Here is a 22,101-nt window from a genome sequence, read left to right on the forward strand (position 1 = left end):
CTCCCTGCACTTTGAACTTAAAACAAAGACAGTGAAAGATAAAATAACATTTCAGTTCTATTTAAATTTTGAAAAACTTTATTTACTGTAGAAAACTTTGGGGAGCTGTTTATTTGTTGAATTCTTCATTGAACTTTCTGAGACATGCTGCTGAGCCTGGGAGCTCCCTGCACTTTGTTAGGATTTTGAAACCAAGATGTCTGTTGTCTAAGATAAAAAAACAACCTTTAACATGCTGCAAATGTAAAAAGCTGTTTAATAAACATGTGCTTAAAGGCATTTAAACCAAGTTAAGTGTTGGAGTTTCTATTAATCAAAGTTTTGACGCCAATATTTTCACTTTTACTGCAAATGAATATCGGCTCCAAATATCAGTTATCGGCCTCCTTGATGACTAATAATCGGTATCGGCCCTGAAAAAACCATATGGGTCTGTCTGTAGTCTGAACACATTGCTCTGTGAAGTGGAAACAATCCTTAATAATCACCAGATCACCACCACGTCCTCTGACCCTTTGATTTAGACGTCATGGGGGCAGAACTGGTGGACACTAGCGAGGATTCAAAAGGACTTTATTAAACAAAGCAGGAACTAAATCAATACAGAAATGTTCAAACTGGACTGAGGAGAAAATAAACCAAACTCATTCCAGAAACAAACAAAACTGCTGCGACTGCAAAAACAAACAACGAAGTTCAAAAGAGGAAACATAGAAAAAAACAACCTGAAACTGGATAAACTGAACAAAGAAACTGATGAAACAGGAGGAAGTGAACTAACAGGACAAGACAAAGTGTCCAGAACAGTCTGATGCAGCTCTGAGGAACAAACAAGTCCAACATCAGAACAGACCAGAGATCAGTTCAAAGGCTGCTCAACAAAACTATTCATTCCAAGGGCAGGATGGTAGGCAGGGGGGGGCTGGTCGGTATATAGAGATAAATATTTAACATCTCTAATATATATGTAAATATTGATCTGTGTGTTTGTTAACATTACAGGTGATGCAGATGTTTGTAATCTTTAATATCGTGGACGTTAGCGGCTAAAATGTTTCTTCTAACCACAGTTTATTCAGAACCTTCTCTTCAAAATATTTATGAATTTAAAACACAAAAACTGCTTCTCTCATGTTTTAATGTGATTTTTGTTGGTAGAAGAGGTCGACACACTGAGAAAAAACATGAAATCCTGCTCTTTTATTCTATTCCTGTTCAAACTAAGAATCATTTCACTCATTTTCAGAACATGTGATTTAATTCTTGTTGCTGAGACTCCAGCAGGAGGCGCCGTTCCTTCAGTCCACCAAGCAGCAGAAATCTGTAAAAAACTGATTATTGAACAGAACTAAACGCTGCAGATTAGTTTTGTGTTTAGTTTTCAGACTGATTCAGCTTTTACATTCATATTTCTGTAGTTCTGCAGCTTCTTTTGTCCTGTTTTTAGAGAGAAAGTCTAAAATATGTGGAAGAATTTAGATTTCCTGTTGGATAAAAAGAGAGATTTAATAATAATGTAGGTTTGTCCTCATTGCTTCAAGACTAAAGTGCATAAAAGAAACTAGAATGTCTGAATAGAAAGAATATTCAGATTAAAACACGTCGTGTTAACTGGATGTTTGTGTGATTTCTGTTTGCTTTGTGAAGGTTTTAAAACTCTGTGAGCTAAATAATCATCAGATGTTTTTACAGGAAAAGATTTTAAATGTCTGTTTGTTCTAAAAAGAAAAAAGGAACAAATGAATACAATAACAATATTAGATTATAAAACAGAGTTTGCACAGTTGTTTGCACAAAAACCTGATTTTCTCTGGACAATAATGTGTGAAAGTCTGTCAGCAGTTTGTAGATTCACTGCTTCCTCTCTCATTTCACACTTTGTGCAGCTCAAATGCTTTTAGTTCAAGTGAGCGTCAGAGGAACACCACATCCTGATTTTCACTCTCAACATTTGACTGGAAAAAGACGCAAACACCACATTTGGCTCCTGGAATAATCACAACTTCATCTTTGAAGAGGAAGAAGATTAGATTTAATCCATGAATGTGAAAACATGTTTGTGAGGGACAGAGTCATGGAGAGACTCAACTATCTGTTCAACACTGTTTCTCTGACAGGAGGAGACTCTGGAGACTGAACTCAGCACAGAAACACTGAGGAACCAGAATAGAACCTGTAGAACCCAAATCCAGGATAGAGAGGTTGAGTAAATGTGGTGTTGAAGGTGTGGAGGAGGATCAGAGAGTCAGAGGAGACTCTGTAGAAGGACAGAGTTCCAGCAGGAACGTCCACATAAACTGAAACTCTGTGAGAGACTGAGGAGGAACTGATGGATGTTTGAATGTTATTGTGAAGGACAGAGTAACCATGATCAGAGCAGATCAGACTCCAGGACTGATCATTTTGTCCAAACAAACAGTCACTGACTCCTTTCCTTCTGATTCCTCTGTAACTCACTGATATATTAACCCCTCCTCTCCACTCCACCTCCCAGTAACAGCGACCAGTCAGACCAGTTCTACACAGCAGCTGAAGCCAGTAGTCAAACCTGTCTGGATGATCAGGATACCACTGATCCTCCTCCACAGATGTCACCTTCCTGTTGTTGTCAGACAGTTTGAGTTTTCTGTTTACTGTGTTTGTGTCGACTGTGAGTTGACAGGAATCTGATGGAGAGAACAAACACAACACAGCTGCAGTTATTGATGGATCATGTGATCAGTATTAAAGCTTTGATGATGACCTCAGAGATGTGACACTTTGAAGATGCTTGAATGTGCTGCTTTGTTTCCATCAATCCATTAAAACACACTTACACTTCCTCAGACCTGGTGTCAACCATCGGACTCCAGCAGGCGTCACCCTGAAAGGAGGAGGACGGTCAGAGCAGCAGAGACTCTTTCAGCAGCACACACAACCCGGTCTCACAAGGATTCGTGAAACTATCACGTAAATTAATCTATGGTTATGTGCGCACCAACACGATTTCTCATATTTTACGTGTTGCTCACAACGAAATTCAAACCAATGTATTTCAAGCGGAGGACTTTTCATGCCATTCAGAACGTATTTCAAACGAATATTTTCAATGTAAAAGCGTTGTGAATCCAACGCTATATTTGGCATTACATCGTCCCATACATATAATGTGATGCCTTTATTTTTGCTGCAGGATTTGGGTATTTGAGATTTAAAAACTTTAGTGCTTGTTTGTTTGCAAACGGGTTTGATTTAGTTTTCATATCTGAGTCTTAATCACACCTGAATAGAACGTTTAATTAATCAAATATTCCTCGTGTGTCATGTTTCTCCTCGGTCAGATTTAAGCGAGTTACGTAGGGCATTTTGAATCGGTATATTATATTTTTAATGTAAAAGCATTGCGAATCCAACGCTATATTTTGCATTCGCAGGGGCCGGCAATTAGATGTGGCTTCGGGCCAAAATTTGTGTAAACATTATTCGGCGGTTTGACCGACGGGCCGGTGCGCTGGTATTTATTAAATAATTTTGATGAGTGGGTATCCGATGCCTGTATAGCTCAGCACGTTAAGCAGGTGACTCATGTACAAGAGCTGGTTTCGGACGTGGGTTTGATTCTGGTCTGCTTTATTATAATATTTTGGAAGTTTTTCATACACAAATGCAGATTTCTAAACGGACTGCTGTAAAACTTTTTAACATGATTGAAGATATCAAACTCATGGACAACTCCTAACCCATTGGACATTCATGCGGACAGACTAGTGTTTCAATTTAAAAAAAAAAAAAACAAAACAAAACGTGCAGCACTTCGGCACCTTTCTTCTTCGGTGGTGTCTGTGTAAAACAATGTCCAACATGCAAACAGCACACCTAGCGCCATGAAGCACAAAATGCAGGTGTAAATCAATGGGGTGCTGAACATAGTAATATTCATAGCGGAAATAATAGATAATAATAATAATGATAGGTAATAGAATATTCTGAAATTAAGCTCGACTGTAGACAGGTATTTTGCAAACACTGTGAACACACACACTAATATATGTTAGAGAAGCGGATAATGGCAGTAAAGTCAATTATTTTAATAATTTGAAGAGACAATATATGATTACGCTATATATACATATATAAACAAAATACTGACTAATGAACACATATTTCTATATAAAACTATATATATATATATATATATCTTTTTTAATATATATGTATGAATTATATTGATAGTCTATATGTGATTTATATAATAATTTTCTCTGATATATAACTTCTATCTATTGTTTTATATAAAAATATGTGTTCATTAGTCAGTATTTTGTTTATATATTTTTATATAGCGTAATCATATATTGTCTCTTCAAATTATTAAAATAATTGACTTTGCTGCCATTATCTGCTTCTCTAACATATATTAGTGTGTGTGTGTTTACAGTGTTTGCAAAATACCTGTCTACAGTCGAGCTTAATATCAGAATATTCTATTACTGTTAATCCCACTATGAATATTAAAATACGCCGAACCATTTGTCCTGTATCATAGCTACATGTATGACGTTTGCAGCAAAAAAATAAAAAAACGCGTGAAAATCAGTTTAATATTCAGAGTTAAGATGGATTAAATGCGCTGTCAAACAGCGCTGAGTGGAGCGGATGACCGGACCAAGATGGCGGCCCCACCGCTCGTCTGCCCCAATAGGCAGTAGCGCTCGATGCGGCGTCTACTCTTTATTATGTCTATGGTGCTGAATGCTCTGGGAGCAAGTCTGCAGTGAAAACACTTTTGAAGGGGTCAAGGGTCACTAAATCAAGGTTCAAAGGTTCAAGGGTTCACTTTGTCGTATCATTCCACATTTGCACATGAAACAATATGAAATTTGACCCTGGTCCCAGTTTCAGCCATCAAAAAAATATAAAAACACTCTCATAAAGACAATATAAGTATAAAGAGACACACTAATATATACAAATCTGCAACATAGATATATGTGCAGTGAACCAACAGTTTGTGCAATATTTAGTAGGTAAATGAATAAAGAGCCGAGTCCAGTAGTGCAGTGTGTGTATGAATGTGTGTATGCTTGTGTGTGTATGTGGGGATGTGTGCATGCATGTGTATTTGCGGGGGAGAGGTGGTGATGATATGAAAACAGAGTCTACAGAGACCTGTTCAGTAGCCCGACAGCTTCGCGGAAGAAGACTTCAAATGAAGGAGACATTTTGTGCAACAAGTATCATAAAAGTCATTCCCAGTGGAATTCAAGTCTGATATTGTGTGGGACTATTCAGAGCAGTCACATGAAGCACTGTATCTGTTTTCAAGGGTCTAGCCCCATGGGAACCCGCGTTTTTCAGCAGTGAGGCCTAGTACTAGTGGAGAAGCCTGAGGCCTTCAGACATGTAAAAAAATTCCTGCTCGGTCATTTTTGGGTCTAGTGACACCAAATCGTACACGCTCCTAGTAGACCACCTCCTGACCTTGCATATTTTTTTTTCAGAGAGTTTACTCAAAAGGGGCTCGATCATGGCCCTGTTTCTTACTCTACGGTTAACCCTTTAATGTCCAAATGCTTCAAAACGGGCTAAAAAGGTCAAAATCTCACACAATCCTAAACCAATTTGGACCAAACTGCACAGGTTCTATATACAGAGGCTAATGTGAACGCTCATGCACGTTTCAGACCTCCAGGGGCCCTGAAGAAGGAATGAGGGCAAAAAAAAAACACGTTTTTTCATAAATGTCCCTCTTTTGCTCTCATTTCTCTTCTGTAACACTCAGAGAGCTGAAACCTGGGATCTGGTACCTCTGAAACATCTAAAATCTAAATCCACTGGAACTGTTTTGCTAGCCCCTCCCAAACCGGAAGTAGCTCCAGGAACGACCTAGAGACTTGTGCTTCAAATCAATTGTTCACCAAGGTCACCTGAATCACCCCTAAAAGTTTCAGCTCATTTGATGAAAAAATGACCGATTTGTGGGGCTTCATAGTCCAAAAATGTCAAACTTTGACCCTGCGCCAGGGGTCACAGGAAGGTCACAGAGACACCAAACCAGCACAGTTCAGCTCCAAATATAGCCTAGTATAACATACTAAAAGATCAGCCCCAGGGTCCCAGTAGAAAAATCTGACCAAGTGTTCATGTTTGAAAATCAGGTCTTGTCAGACTTTTAAACCCTGAGAGCCTTCTGCCAGTGGAATTAGATCCTCACCCTCATTTTTTACCCAAACGGGACGAAATCTTAACCACAAGTACTCGGGCCCCCGGTGAGTGGGTATGTACAATATCAGCCTACTAGGTCAACAGGGGGCCAGATTGTACCTAATATTTGACTGAGTAGGTGTGTTCTCCATTCTCCAAACTTCAACATGGTACCATCTGGCCCCCTGTTGACCTAGGAGGCTGAAATTGTACATACCGACTCACCGGGGGTCCTAGTACTTGTGGTGAAGATTTCGTCCCGTTTGGGTAAAAAATGAGGGTGAGGGTCTAATTCCACTGGCAGAAGGCTCTCAGGGTTTAAAAGTCTGACAAGACCTGATTTTCCAAACATGAACACTTGGTCAGATTTTTCTACTGGGACCCTGGGGCTGATCTTTTAGTATGTTATACTAGGCTATATTTGGAGCTGAACTGTGCTGGTTTGGTGTCTCTGTGACCTTCCTGTGACCCCTGGCGCAGGGTCAAAGTTTGACATTTTTGGACTATGAAGCCCCACAAATCGGTAATTTTTGCATCAAATGAGCTGAAACTTTTAGGGGTGATTCAGGTGACCTTGGTAAACAATTGATTTGAAGCACAAGTCTCTAGGTCGTTCCTGGAGCTACTTCCGGTTTGGGAGGGGCTAGCAAAACAGTTCTAGTGGATTTAGATTTTAGATGTTTCAGAGGTACCAGATCCCAGGTTTCAGCTCTCTGAGTGTTACAGAAGAGAAATGAGAGCAAAAGAGGGACATTTATGAAAAAACGTGTTTTTTTTTTTGCCCTCATTCCTTCTTCAGGGCCCCTGGAGGTCTGAAACGTGCATGAGCGTTCACATTAGCCTCTGTATATAGAACCTGTGCAGTTTGGTCCAAATTGGTTTAGGATTGTGTGAGATTTTGACCTTTTTAGCCCGTTTTGAAGCATTTGGACATTAAAGGGTTAACCGTAGAGTAAGAAACCCGGACATGATCGAGCCCCTTTTGAGTAAACTCTCTGAAAAAAAAATATGCAAGGTCAGGAGGTGGTCTACTAGGAGCGTGTACGATTTGGTGTCACTAGACCCAAAAATGACCGAGCAGGAATTTTTTTACATGTCTGAAGGCCTCAGGCTTCTCCACTAGTACTAGGCCTCACTGCTGAAAAACGCGGGTTCCCATGGGGCTAGACCCTTGAAAACAGATACAGTGCTTCATGTGACTGCTCTGAATAGTCCCACACAATATCAGACTTGAATTCCACTGGGAATGACTTTTATGATACTTGTTGCACAAAATGTCTCCTTCATTTGAAGTCTTCTTCCGCGAAGCTGTCGGGCTACTGAACAGGTCTCTGTAGACTCTGTTTTCATATCATCACCACCTCTCCCCCGCAAATACACATGCATGCACACATCCCCACATACACACACAAGCATACACACATTCATACACACACTGCACTACTGGACGAGGCTCTTTATTCATTTACCTACTAAATATTGCACAAACTGTTGGTTCACTGCACATATATCTATGTTGCAGATTTGTATATATTAGTGTGTCTCTTTATACTTATATTGTCTTTATGAGAGTGTTTTTATATTTTTTTGATGGCTGAAACTGGGACCAGGGTCAAATTTCATATTGTTTCATGTGCAAATGTGGAATGATACGACAAAGTGAACCCTTGAACCTTTGAACCTTGATTTAGTGACCCTTGACCCCTTCAAAAGTGTTTTCACTGCAGACTTGCTCCCAGAGCATTCAGCACCATAGACATAATAAAGAGTAGACGCCGCATCGAGCGCTACTGCCTATTGGGGCAGACGAGCGGTGGGGCCGCCATCTTGGTCCGGTCATCCGCTCCACTCAGCGCTGTTTGACAGCGCATTTAATCCATCTTAACTCTGAATATTAAACTGATTTTCACGCGTTTTTTAATTTTTTTGCTGCAAACGTCATACATGTAGCTATGATACAGGACAAATGGTTCGGCGTATTTTAATATTCATAGTGGGATTAACAGTAATAGAATATTCTGATATTAAGCTCGACTGTAGACAGGTATTTTGCAAACACTGTAAACACACACACACTAATATATGTTAGAGAAGCAGATAATGGCAGCAAAGTCAATTATTTTAATAATTTGAAGAGACAATATATGATTACGCTATATAAAAATATATAAACAAAATACTGACTAATGAACACATATTTTTATATAAAACAATAGATAGAAGTTATATATCAGAGAAATGAATACATATAAATCATAGATGGAGTATCAACATCATTCACATATATATATATATATATATATATATATACACACACGTGGACAAAATTGTTGGTACCCCTCAGTTAAAGAAGGAAAAACCCACAATTCTCACTGAAATCACTTGAAACTCACAAAAGTAACAATAAATAAAAATTTATTGAAAATTAAATAATCAAAATCAGCCATCACTTTTGAATTGTTGATTAACATAATTATTTAAAAAAACAAACTAATGAAATAGGGCTGGACAAAAATGATGGTACCCATAACTTAATATTTTGTTGCACAACCTTTTGAGGCAATCACTGCAATTAAACGATTTCTGTATTTGTCAATGAGCGTTCTGCAGCTGTCAACAGGTATTTTGGCCCACTCCTCATGAGCAAACAGCTCCAGTTGTCTCAGGTTTGATGGGTGTCTTCTCCAAATGGCATGTTTCAGCTCCTTCCACATATGTTCAATGGGATTCAGATCTGGGCTCATAGAAGGCCACTTTAGAATAGTCCAACGCTTTTCTCTCAGCCATTCTTGGGTGTTTTTGGCTGTGTGTTTTGGATCGTTGTCCTGTTGGAAGACCCATGACCTGCGACTGAGACCAAGCTTTCTGACACTAAGCAGCACATTTCTCTCCAGAATGCCTTGATAGTCTTCAGATTTCATCGTACCTTGCACACTTTCAAGACACCCTGTGCCAGATGCAGCAAAGCAGCCCCAAAACATTACTGAGCCTCCTCCATGTTTCACCGTAGGGACAGTGTTCTTTTCTTCGTATGCTTGGTTTTTGAGTCTATGAACATAGAGTTGATGTGCCTTACCAAAAAGCTCCAGTTTGGTCTCATCTGTCCAAAGGACATTCTCCCAGAAGCTTTGTGGCTTGTCAACATGCATTTTTGCAAATTCCAGTCTGGCTTTTTTATGAGTTTTTTTCAGCAGTGGTGTCCTCCTTGGTCGTCTCCCATGAAGTCCACTTTGGCTCAAACAACGACGAATGGTGCGATCTGACACTGATGTACCTTGGCCTTGGAGTTCACCTTTAATTTCTTTGGAGGTTGCTCTGGGCTCTTTGGATACAATTCCAACGATCCGTCTCTTCAATTTGTCATCAATTTTCCTCTTGCGGCCACGTCCAGGGAGGTTGGCTACTGTCCCGTGGGTCTTGAACTTCTGAATAATATGAGCCACTGTTGTCACAGGAACTTCAAGCTGTTTAGAGATGGTCTTATAGCCTTTACCTTTAAGATGTTTGTCTATCATTTTTTTTCGGATGTCCTGGGACAATTCTCTCCTTCGCTTTCTGTTGTCCATGTTCAGTGTGGTACACACCTTTTCACCAAACAGCAGGGTGACTACTTGTCTCCCTTTAAATAGGCAGACTGACTGATTATGAGTTTGGAAACACCTGTGATGTCAATTAAATGACACACCTGAGTTAATCATGTCACTCTGGTCAAATAGTTTTCAATCTTTTGTAGAGGTACCATCATTTTTGTCCAGCCCTATTTCATTAGTTTGTTTTTTTAAATAATTATGTTAATCAACAATTCAAAAGTAATGGCTGTTTTTGATTATTTAATTTTCAATAAATTTTTATTTATTGTTACTTTTGTGAGTTTCAAGTGATTTCAGTGAGAATTGTGGGTTTTTCCTTCTTTAACTGAGGGGTACCAACAATTTTGTCCACGTGTGTATATATATATATATATATATGTAATAGATAAGTTATATATCAGAGAAAATTATTATATAAATCACATATAGACTATCAATATAATTCATACATATATATTAAAAAAGATATATATATATATATATATATAGTTTTATATAGAAATATGTGTTCATTAGTCCGTATTTTGTTTATATATGTATATATAGCGTAATCATATATTGTCTCTTCAAATTATTAAAATAATTGACTTTACTGCCATTATCTGCTTCTCTAACATATATTAGTGTGTGTGTGTGTGTGTTTACAGTGTTTGCAAAATACCTGTCTACAGTCGAGCTTAATTTCAGAATATTCTATTACCTATCATTATTATTATTATCTATTATTTCCGCTATGAATATTACTATGTTCAGCACCCCATTGATTTACACCTGCATTCTGTGCTTCATGGCGCTAGGTGTGCTGTTTGCATGTTGGACATTGTTTTACACAGACACCACCGAAGAAGAAAGGTGCCGAAGTGCTGCACGTTTTGTTTTGTTTTTTTGTTTTTTTAAAAAATTGAAACAGGAGTCTGTCCGCATGAATGTCCAATGGGTTAGGAGTTGTCCATGAGTTTGATATCTTCAATCATGTTAAAAAGTTTTACAGCAGTCCGTTTAGAAATCTGCATATGTGTATGAAAAACTTCCAAAATATTATAATAAAGCAGACCAGAATCAAACCCACGTCCGAAACCAGCTCTTGTACGAGTCACCTGCTTAACGTGCTGAGCTATACAGGCATCGGATACCCACTCATCAAAATTATTTAATAATACCAGCGCACCGGTCCGTCGGTCAAACGGCCGAATAATGTTTACACAAATTTTGGCCCGAAGCCACATCTAATTGCCGGCTCCTGCGAATGCAAAATATAGCGTTGGATTCGCAATGCTTTTACATTAAAAATATAATATACCGATTCAAAATGCCCTACGTAACTCGCTTAAATCAAACCGAGGAGAAACATGACACACGAGGAATATTTGATTAATTAAACGTTCTATTCAGGTGTGATTAAGACTCAGATATGAAAACAAAATCAAACCCGTTTGCAAACAAACAAGCACTAAAGTTTTTAAATCTCAAATACCCAAATCCTGCAGCAAAATAAAGGCATCACATTATATGTATGGGACGATGTAATGCAAAATATAGCGTTGGATTCACAACGCTTTTACATTGAAAATATTCGTTTGAAATACGTTCTGAGTGGCATGAAAAGTCCTCCGCTTGAAATACATTGGTTTGAATTTCGTTGTGAGCAACACGTAAAATATGAGAAATCGTGTTGGTGCGCACATAACCATAGATTAATTTACGTGACAGTTTCACGAATCCTTGTGAGACCGGGTTGGCACACATGGACGTTACATGGCTCTCACACTGTTCCACTGATAAAGGACCAGTCCAACATGGAGACACAGACACCTGAATGCAGCATCTCTAAAGTCCTGTCCTGTGCTCGTCACGTTCCAGCTCAGTTTACACTCATTATTCAGCTTTACTCATTGATGTTTCCTGGAGCTAGGCTAAAAGGTTCCCTGTCTGTCATGTCCATGTGCTAAGCTACGCTAACAGTTTCCTCTTCCCTTCAGTCATGGTGTGTAGCTGAGCTAACAGTGTTCTTCTGCTTCCACTCTTTGTGTTAAGGTAGGCTAAAAGCTTCCTGAGAGTGTCTGTCTGTCTGTACCTGAGAGTTTCCAGTCTACAGTGTGGATCCTCCACTTTAGCTCTCAGCATCTTCTCTCCTGAGTCTCCTGGATGGTTGTAGCTCAGGTCCAGCTCTCTCAGATTTGAGGTCTTGAAGCTCAGAGCTGAGGCCAGAGAAGCACAGCCTTCCTCTGTGAGCAGACAGCCTGACAGCCTGCACACACAAAACAACACAAACCTGATGGACAACACTTGGCTGGATGTTTCTCACTCTTTGTTTTCTTTTTGTCTTTCAGCTACATTTTGGTGCAGATTTGATGCGTCTGAAGCAAATAAAGAATCAATCTTTCATTTTCTTTCTCTTTCAAAGTGTGAGTCCTGACCTGAGAGCTTCCAGTTTACAGTGTGGACTCTCCAGTCCAGCAGAAAGACTCTCCACTCCTGAATCCTGCAGGTTGTTGTTAGTCAGGTCCAGCTCTGTCACACTGGAGGACTGGGAGCTGAGGACTGAGGACAGAGCTCCACAGCTTCTCTCTGACAGATTACAGCCACTCAGTCTGAAGAGACAAAGACAAGAAAAGAAGTAAAACATTAAGTACAGTATTTTCTGTCCTGTTGAAAAGACAGCAGTGAATTTAACAACAAATACATCCCACTATGTCCAGAAAACAGCAGCAATGAGGACAGTCCTCTGAAATATTATATAAATGTGAAATAATTCAAACTGTACCACACTACAGTAATCAGATTACTTTGAAGCTGAGAAGTAAAGTATTTGATAAGATTCAATAAAACAAACTGACAGTTTAGATTTACTAAATGAAGAATTCAGACCAAAGAAGAAGAAATGAATCCAATAAAGGTCAGTATCGTTCATTACTGTGATTATAATGTTGGATTTTTTCACTAATTTCTTTGTCCACCTTTATTTTTGATTCTGATTTGATTCTCTGATGTTACAGAACAAACATCTTCTGATCTCCAGTCCTTGTTGTTCATGTTCCTTCATTACTCCACCAAGGAACGGTTATGTGACGATAGGCGTATGTTTGTCCAACAGATTAGGATGAAACTTTCAGGGAAGGTCAGAAATGACACAAGGACCACCTCATTAGATTTTGGCAGTGATGCAGCTTATAGACTGGATCCATGGATTTGTTCAGGATTTCCCACTGAAAGATAGCGGCCGGCACGGCGTCACTGTAACCATGACAAGAAGTGAACGCTGCATCAGCTGCCTGATGACGGTCACATGATTGTGATCCTACTACTGACTTATCCATTGGAAATGATACAAGAAACAATTGATTAAATTGTGAGGGTGTTTCTGAGTTGTCCTTCCATCCTTATGTGAATTTTCAGACTTTTCAGCAGCTTCTTCCTCATGTCAAGACACCGCTTCTTCGATAAACACTTCCTGTGCCACGGGAATGGTGGAAAAATAAAAGCCCATAACATAAAAATATACACCTTCAAAATAAAAGAATGGAGGGAACGGTTGTTTTAACACTAGCGAAACAAAGCCTTGCAGAAAGTGATGAACTGATCAACAGACCTTTGTAAGAATAATTTACACATATGTAGGTCACAAAATTCAATATCCGTACGTAACGTACACATACATAACACATGTCTGTGCTTAGTTCATTTTCTTTGTGGGTACATCTATATTTAATGGACACATTCTATAGTGCCGTCATTTCTGATCGTTATCCAGTCCATTCCACTTGTTCATATGGAGCACACCCGCATCACTGAAATCCAGTCCACGTTTTCCCTCCAACCTTGGTTGCTCTCGGTACCTGCAGGATGTGTTTACCGGGAGGAGCACACAGAACCGACTAGAGCAGCTTTAGGAGAAGAACGTGAACAAGAATGGATATACGAAATGTTTTCAGGAGAGTAAGTATTCATCACTGCTGATAGTAACAATAAGTTAGCTCCAGTCCCCCAGCTAACAGCAGAAAGTCCCATGTAATTAATGAACCAAATGCTCCCTGTTTGACAAATAAAAACCTGGTTTGTTCATTCTGTAGGAGAGAGTCTCTGTACAGGAGGCAGCGTGAGACGCTGCTACTTAGCTAGCTAGTTAGTGTGAAATGCACTGTGAAGGTTCTGGTTGTTCATAGAGTTAGGTGTGCGCTCTTGTTTATTTTTTCTAACCATATACTATCTTTGGGGTGACTTCCTTCTGGAGCATCAGCTCGAGCATCAGATGCACACAGTGAGAAAGGAGCTGAACTCATTCATGTATGATTATGGGAATAATAATAATAATGATAATAATAATAAAAATCACTCTACCACCCCTATTGACCTGTCGGAGTCAGAGCAGTGGAGCAGAAAGAGATGGAAAGGTGAGTCTAAAGGATTTCACAGGAGACAGTAATTTGTGATGCAGACAGTCTTGGATTTTTATGGAACTTGTTCTGAATATGAAACATTTCAGTCCAGGTGCACCATATAAAACTTATTTAAGTTGAGCTTTTGTTGAGGAGAGTAATGATTGGAACGTGGAGATAGGCAAGAGAAAGCTATATAAGCCTAATTAGCCCGGCCCAAATATACGTCATAAATAAATAAGGTCACATTATTATACACCATTATGGGATAATACTATAACCTTAGTTAATTTATGCTGATAGAGAATACATTGGACTTTATGACAGTTATCTGGTTCATGTGATAGACCTTACAATAGTTACAAGAAGAGAAGAAAAACATAAACCAGGTCAAAATATCAGGATTTAGACTGTTACCACAGCTACCATTGGAACATAAAAATCTTTGCTGCCCATCACCATCAGAATAAACTATAGAGGGAATGAATATGATGTAAAAACATGTCTGTTAGCATGGCACCATTCCATCAGCAGCTAAACCAGTGGGATTCCTGAAGTTTTTGTTGAAGGTTCAATTTAAATTGTGCACAGTTTAAATGTAAACAGAAAATGAAACCTTCAGATTGCACATTAATAGATAAAAATCCATTGGTTTTCTGGTTTTGCTGCTGTTCCCATGATGGAACGCTAACTGGCATCTTTTGCTAGTTTTGGACCTAATATGACTACATTCTATAATGCTCTGTTTTCACTGGTTGGACTGAACAGAACTAAGACCAGGAACAGTGTGGCTCTAGAGGGAACAGTCTCCTTTATTATGACTATTAAAATGGCTGGTTTGGAGCCATTCCATGAATGGGAACCAGAGATAATCAAGGCTTCAGAAAAGGCCACCAGGGAGGACAACATGACTCACAAGAATTCATTTTTCCCTCTTCTTTTCCTGTTCCTGTTTACAGTTGTGCCATTTATTCTGAGTTTACAGTCTTTATTATTTATTTTGTGCCTAGTTAATAAGTTCTTCACCCTGCTCCTGTGAGGTCCAGTCAGACCTGCTTTAGTTCTTGTCATCCTGCTCCTAAGGGACAGAGTTTAGTGTCTGATTGTAATTCTGTTTGGTGAATGGATAATTTAACTTATGAAGATATGTTTTGCTTTTGGTTCAGCACTTTTTATTGTTTATCTGGCTGATGTGGTCAACTAGAAGCTGCTGAGTGCGTTAGAATCCTCCAAGACAAATGTTACAAAGTAGTTGCTGGAGTTATTTCAATGATGCAGATATTTGTCTGCATAATTAAACTTTGTCTGATCGGCCTCCACCTCACATCTCTGACCCTATTCCATCCTTAACACAGACTAAATGTCTAAATGCACATGTGATTGGAGCATATTTAATCATCTGTATCACTCAGATACAGATGATTAAATATTCTCATCCAATTAAATGATGATTAAATGTGCTCATCCAGCCACAGAACTTTCATCCATATTTTACATGAAGAACTATTTTCAATACTGCCTGCCGTTGCGGGTTTTTTTTCTGCTTTTTTGAAGTTCAGTGTTTTTTTTTATCCCTTAATGGTATCTCTGTAATAACATTTTAACAAAATGCTCTTAAAATACACCAGAATGCAGGAAATAGGATCAATAATTTTCAAGATCTTCTGGGGGAGGGCCCCCACACCCCCCACCAGCATCACATACAAACCAAATTTCACTCTAAAGTCTGGTCACAAGTTGGCAGCCCTGAATTATTGTGTTGTGAGCAAAAGTCATGGCCACCATGGCCTAAAACATTTACACAGTAAAGTATCTCTGAATAAATCTAAATCTGTCCAAAAAGTGGAAAAGCAATTCCTCAGTTTTTGTTAGCTGTTTGTGAAATTAAACGTTCGCTCACATCCTGTGCATCTCCTGGGGGCTAAGCCCCCCCTGTCCTTCAAACCTAGTGACGCCCCTGGTCTATAACTACTTACAGAACTTTCTTGGAGGCTTTGACCACTGGCAGCAGCCTCAGAAGAACCTCCTCTGAAGCAGAGTATTTCTTCAGGTCAAACATGTCCAGATGTTCTCCTGATGACAGTAAGATGAAGACCAGAGCTGACCACTGAGCAGGAGACAGTTTATCTGTGGACAGACGTCCTGATCTCAGGGACTGTTGGACCTCCTCCACTAGAGAAACATCCTTCAGTTCATTCAGACAGTGGAACAGATTGATGCTTCTCTCTGCAGACACGTTCTCACTGATCTTCTTCTTGATGTACTCCACTGTTTTCTGATTGGTCTGTGAGAGACTTCCTGTCTGTGTCAGAAGGCCTCGTAGGAGATTCTGATTGGTCGGCAGTGACAGACCCAGGAGGAAGCGCAGGAACAAGTCCAGGTGTCCGTTTGGACTCTGTAAGGCCTCGTCCACAGCTCTCTGGTAGAAACGTGTTGGATCTATCTTCTGTCTGAACAGTTTAGACCAACGAGATATTGTTTGTTGTTGTTCTTCCAGCAGGTTGATTCCAGAGTTGATGAAGGTCTGATGGACATGAAGAGCAGCCAGAAACTCCTGAACACTCAGATGGACGAAGCAGAACACCTTGTCCTGGTACAGTCCTCTCTCCTCTTTAAAGATCTGTGTGAACACTCCTGAGTACTTTGAGGCTGCTCTCATATCGATGCCACACTCTGTCAGGTCAGATTCATAGAAGATCAGGTTTCCTTTCTGCAGCTGCTCAAAAGCCAGTTTTCCCAGAGACTCAATCATCCTCCTGCTGTCTGGACTCCAGTGTGGATCTGTCTCAGCTCCTCCATCATACTTGACCTTCATGACTTTGGTCTGAACCACCAGGTGGTGGATGAACATCTCAGTCATGGTTCTGGGCAGATCTCCTCCCTCTCTGCTTCTCAGCAGCTCCTCCAGAACTGTAGCAGTGATCCAGCAGAATACTGGGATGTGGCACATGATGTGGAGGCTTCGTGATGTCTTCATGTGGGAGATGATGCTGCTGGCCTGCTCCTCATCTCTGAATCTCTTCCTGAAGTACTCCTCCTTCTGTGGGTCGGTGAACCCTCTGACCTCCGTCACCATGTCCACACAGTCAGGAGGGATCTGATTGGCTGCTGCAGGTCGTGTGGTTATCCAGAGGCGAGCAGAGGGAAGCAGATTCCCCCTGATCAGGTTTGTCAGCAGCACATCCACTGAGGTGGACTCTGTGACATCAGTCAGGACCTCATTGTTGTGGAAGTCCAGAGGAAGGCGACACTCATCCAGACCGTCAAAGATCAACACAACCTGGAAGTCTTCAAAGCTGCACATTCCTGCTGCTTTGGTTTCACTGAAGAAGTGCTGAACAAGTTCCACCAAACTGAACTTTCTCTCTTTCAGCACATTCAGCTCTCTGAAAGTCAATGGAAACATGAAGTGGATGTCCTGGTTGCTTTTGTCTTCAGCCCAGTCCAGAGTCAACTTCTGTGTTAACACTGTTTTCCCGATGCCAGCCACTCCCTGTGTCATCACTGTTCTGATTGGTCCATCTCTTCCAGGTGAGCCTCTAAAGATGTCTTCTGGTCTGATGCTTCTTTCTGCTCTGTCTGCTTTCCTGGATGCTGCTTCAATCTGTCTGACCTCATGTTCATCATTGACCTCAGCAGTCCCTCCCTCTGTGATGTACAGCTCTGTGTAGATCTCATTCAGGAGGGTCTTCTGTCCTGCTTTAGCGATGCCCTCAAACACTCTCTGGAACTTCTTCTTCAGAGAACATTTAAGTTTACGTCCACAAACTGCAGCAGCAAGTTCTGAATGAAAACACAAGAAAGAAAGAGTGAAGTAGAAGTAACCTGGATATTAAAGCACCAAAGTAGCAATAAAGTGAAGGTGACAGTTTGTCACCGTAAAGACTGATTGTGTGAAGATATTCTGAGACTTTAGTAAATGTTCTGTTGATCAGCAGCTTCAGTCTTTACACAAATCCTCTTACTGCTCTGCAGACAGTCAGCCAGCTTCTCCTGCTTCATCCTCCTCAGGAACAACACTGTGATCTGCTCAAACATCTCTCTGCTGCTCCTCTCATCTTCATCATCACCCTCCAACTCCTCCTCATCCTCCCTCTGACTCTCTGAGCATTCTGGGTAATCTGGACTCACAACCTTCTGCATCTTCTTCAGCTCCTTCTTCACAAAAGTCACCATGTTGTCCTCCAGCAGCTGGAACAGAGAAATGTGTCAATGAGTCCATCAGAGTCAAATCATGGAGCCAAACATCAGATCCATGTTGGACACACTGACAGTCCACTGGTCTACAAAGAGCAGCATGGAGACGCCTGAACACAACAGATGGAGAACAACTTGTTGTCAATGAACTCACCATGAATATGGAGTCCAGGTGATGCTGCTGGACAGACTGAGCTCTGGGAACCTCTGAGTTCTGCTGCTCCACTCTGTGGATCAACATCAACAGTTAACTCTCACTTTATCACACAGAGACAAACACCAGCTGAAGGTCCATGATGTTCATTAGAGATTCCAACATTAGTCTGTTTTCCACTGCAGGAACTTTCTGTTCATTTTGACTCATCATCAATCTTTGTTCTCACTACAGGAACCGTCCCTGTAGAACCTCTTTCAGGACTGTTTATAGGGGTTCAACGTTCCTTCTAGCATATAGGCTAATATACAAGCTATCATTTAGGCTAACATAAAGGCTAACAAGGCTTTTATGATCACAGAACTGGAGTTTTGTCCAGTGAAACTATTTCTTGATACTTTAGTGAACTCAGAGTTCTTGCTGTGATCCACCTGGTTCTGTTTTTAATGTCTCTGTGGATGATGTTCACGTTATCAGCATCACTTCTTCAAAACATTTGTTCTGTTTGATGAGGAGCCAATCTGTGATCAAACTAGCAGCTCTGAAACCTCATTCTGAACATCTTACCCCTCTGCAGCAGGACCTGGTTCTCCTTTAAAATAAGGAGGATTCTCCTTAGACCGGTCACTCCTGAAGGACACACAGCTGGATGCAGGTCCAGGTCCAGAGGACTCTGGTCTCTGATGGATTCTGGTAGATAAAGAAGAAACCCACCAGTAAGAGAATTTCATTTTAATTTCTTTCAGACATGAACCTTGTAGCAGAGTTTCAGAGTGATTTAATGATGGAATGTATTTGGAACAATGACAGAACATTTGACACAACATTCAGTAGTTTGATTTCACAGCTTACTTCTCTGCAGCAGGAGGTTGATCATCTTTAAATTCATTGTAGCGACCCATCGACCGGTCGCTCTTTAAGGACACACAGCTGGATCCAGGTCCAGGTCCAGGTCCAGGTCCAGGTCCAGGTCCAGGTCCAGATCCAGGTGGATTCCTGTCAATAATGATGCAGCAGTGATGTGATGCTGAGCTCTGACATGCAGCAGAGTCCTGGACAGTTAGAGATGGTGGTCTCACCTCTGAGCTTTGCTCTGGTTCTCCTGTTCCCCACACAGAGAGCTTTTAGAGGGAGGGACTCCCTCCTCTCTGTCCTCACACTCATCCATGATGCTCAACTCACAGCAGCTCACACACACTTTCTACCTTCACCTGCACAGGAAACAAACATCATTCATCCACTCAGATCCTCCTGGAAAAGATCAGCTGCTGCACTTCTACTATCAGTCCAGCAGATGGAGTCATGGAGCTGCAGAGACTCACAGAGAAACCGAAAGTAAAAAAGACACGACACAGTTTGTTTTGTGAAGAAACATCAGCAGCTGATCAAACTGACTGAAGTCAATCAATAATCTAATAGAAATACTGACTGATTACAGTGAATCAATAACCTGATAATCATATTGATGGATGTTTAAACAGCAGTGATCCAGAGTTTGTGGTGAAATAAGAAGTGAACATGTAGAAACATGACAGAGCAGAAACAAACAGCAACATTACTGAAGTTAAAGCAGCAAACAAAGCAAACTTACACTTTATTCAAAGCGCTGAAGAAGAACAAAGTTTCCAGTCCACTCCTGGACGCTCATAGCCTAGCCGCGCTAGACAACCCACGGCAACGAATTTAATTCTCTGCCAGGGTGGGTCCAGTTACCCTCCATAAGGCTCGAGGCTGGATTCTCCTAAAACTGGCCGGACCAATCACCATGAAGTGTAGAGTCAGAAGGCGGCGTAACTAAGTGACGACAGAGGCGCGACGATTCTGACAGAAACAACCGGCGCACAATAAACAGTTATCTTTGGACTCGGCTTTGGCCACAGCCCTTAAAGATTTGAAGCTAAAATTCAACTTGAAAGATAAACAAAGGACGGCACTGAAGTGTTTCATTGAGAAGAAAGACGTATTTGGACTTATGCCGACGGGATATGGCAAATCCTTAATATACCAGTTGGCTCCGCTGGTTGGGAAGCTAACGGGACTTAGCCACAATCCACCGGCGCTCTCGGAACTCCGTCAGTCTATTCGTTGCGCTGATTGGTTGTATACCTACCCAATTGCTGCAGAGTGATTTGAAAGACCACCTTATAGCCCGCCTCCCTCCCTGTCGAGCTTCCCTAGACCCTTTAAAAAAAAATAAATTTTAAGGTCTTTATTCCACAATTTAATTAATATAACAAAAAAAACAATAACAAGAAGAAAATAAACTCACATTTCCATTTACAAATCTTGCTTACATCTGAACATAGCAAGCTTTCTGAATATGACAGGTAGATAAGACATTCCTTTACATGAACAAAATGCATTTTAACTTAAAAAAAATATTAAAACAAAATAAATCCAATAATAGGGTTAATGACTTAAAGGGATTAAGCGTGGTTACATTACACAGGATTATAACTTAGAAATCAAGAGACTTTAATAAGGTTTCATATAAATCGCATAAAGACTGATTTACTTCTGACAGTATCTTTAAGGATAATAAATCATTTTTAATTTCATTTTTAAAACAGATTATAGAGGGTTTACAGTTTTTCCACTTTGATGTATATGATACTTCCCCATAATGCAAATAATGTTCACCATTTTAGAAATGTTTTTTGGCAGACCATCCATATAAACATCACCTGCAGCATATTAAACAAAGAATTGTTTATATCAATATTCAACCAGCTGTAAACATCTTTCCAGAAAAGTTGTGTGATAGAACAAGAAAAGAACAAGTGTTCAGTTGTTTCATGTTCTGTCATACAGAACACACAAGGATTAACTTCAAAATTAAATCTTTTCCTTAGAGTTTCAGCAGCAGGATAGATATTATTTATTATTTTAAACTGAACTTCTTTAACTTTAGGTAAAATTGGCCACTTAAGATAGCTACAATATGTCTTCATCAACGCAGTTTCGTTATCTGCTATCTTTATTTTGGTTGATTTATTTATATCATTGAATAACTTCTCTTTTAACACACTTCTAAGTACTTTGTTGTTACATTTTTTCTCATCAAACTTCACTTCACCTATTTTAAGGTCAGGCATTTTGACAGATACATTTGATTGTGTAAGGATATTTTTAATCATGTGTAATAGGGGGAATGGAATTGCTCTATAGATTCGATTAAATTCTCTATACGAACATTTTAAATCATATTTTTCTACAAAGGAATTCATTTGCAATAGATTGCCATTTATATCCATTAAGTCAGTAACAAATATAATTTTTTTATCATACCATTCTTGTTTAAATAAGGTTTTCCTGTTACTAGTGATGGTTCTGTTGTTCCACAAGGTGGAGCTGTGTGGTGTGAAGTTGTGTGTGAACATCATTTTCCAGTAGAACAATATTTGTTTGTGGAAGTCAGATAATGTGATTGGCAGTTTAAATACATCAAAATCACATCTTAACAAAAATTCTAATCCACCCACATTTTGGAAAAGACATTTTGGTATATGGAACCATATAGAATCGGCATTTGCCAAATACGCTTTAATCCAATTCATCCGAAATACACCAATCATGGATTCAAAATCAGGGGCTTTCAATC

The 22,101-nt window shown here is 39.9% G+C and overlaps 1 protein-coding gene and 1 long non-coding RNA gene across 2 annotated transcripts; one reads left to right on the top strand and one right to left on the bottom strand.

Annotated features, from left to right (window-relative positions):
• Nucleotides 1-556: 556 nt before the first annotated feature.
• On the bottom strand, nucleotides 557-19,692 carry LOC127533526 (NLR family CARD domain-containing protein 3-like). Its single transcript, XM_051946728.1, has 8 exons — nucleotides 19,580-19,692; nucleotides 18,501-18,573; nucleotides 18,115-18,340; nucleotides 16,126-17,932; nucleotides 12,191-12,364; nucleotides 11,848-12,021; nucleotides 2,817-2,863; nucleotides 557-2,666 (listed from the first exon to the last, which is right to left on the bottom strand). Exons 1-8 carry the CDS (start codon nucleotides 19,666-19,668, stop codon nucleotides 2,140-2,142), a joined length of 3,117 nt encoding a protein of 1,038 aa, XP_051802688.1. The 5' UTR covers nucleotides 19,669-19,692; the 3' UTR covers nucleotides 557-2,139.
• On the top strand, nucleotides 12,657-19,597 carry LOC127533551 (uncharacterized). Its single transcript, XR_007941290.1, has 3 exons — nucleotides 12,657-13,709; nucleotides 19,078-19,446; nucleotides 19,489-19,597. It is a non-coding gene; the product is annotated as an uncharacterized LOC127533551 (long non-coding RNA).
• Nucleotides 19,693-22,101: the final 2,409 nt, after the last annotated feature.

This window comes from Acanthochromis polyacanthus, chromosome 4 (assembly GCF_021347895.1).
Source record: "Acanthochromis polyacanthus isolate Apoly-LR-REF ecotype Palm Island chromosome 4, KAUST_Apoly_ChrSc, whole genome shotgun sequence".
Taxonomy (NCBI): domain Eukaryota; kingdom Metazoa; phylum Chordata; class Actinopteri; family Pomacentridae; genus Acanthochromis; species Acanthochromis polyacanthus.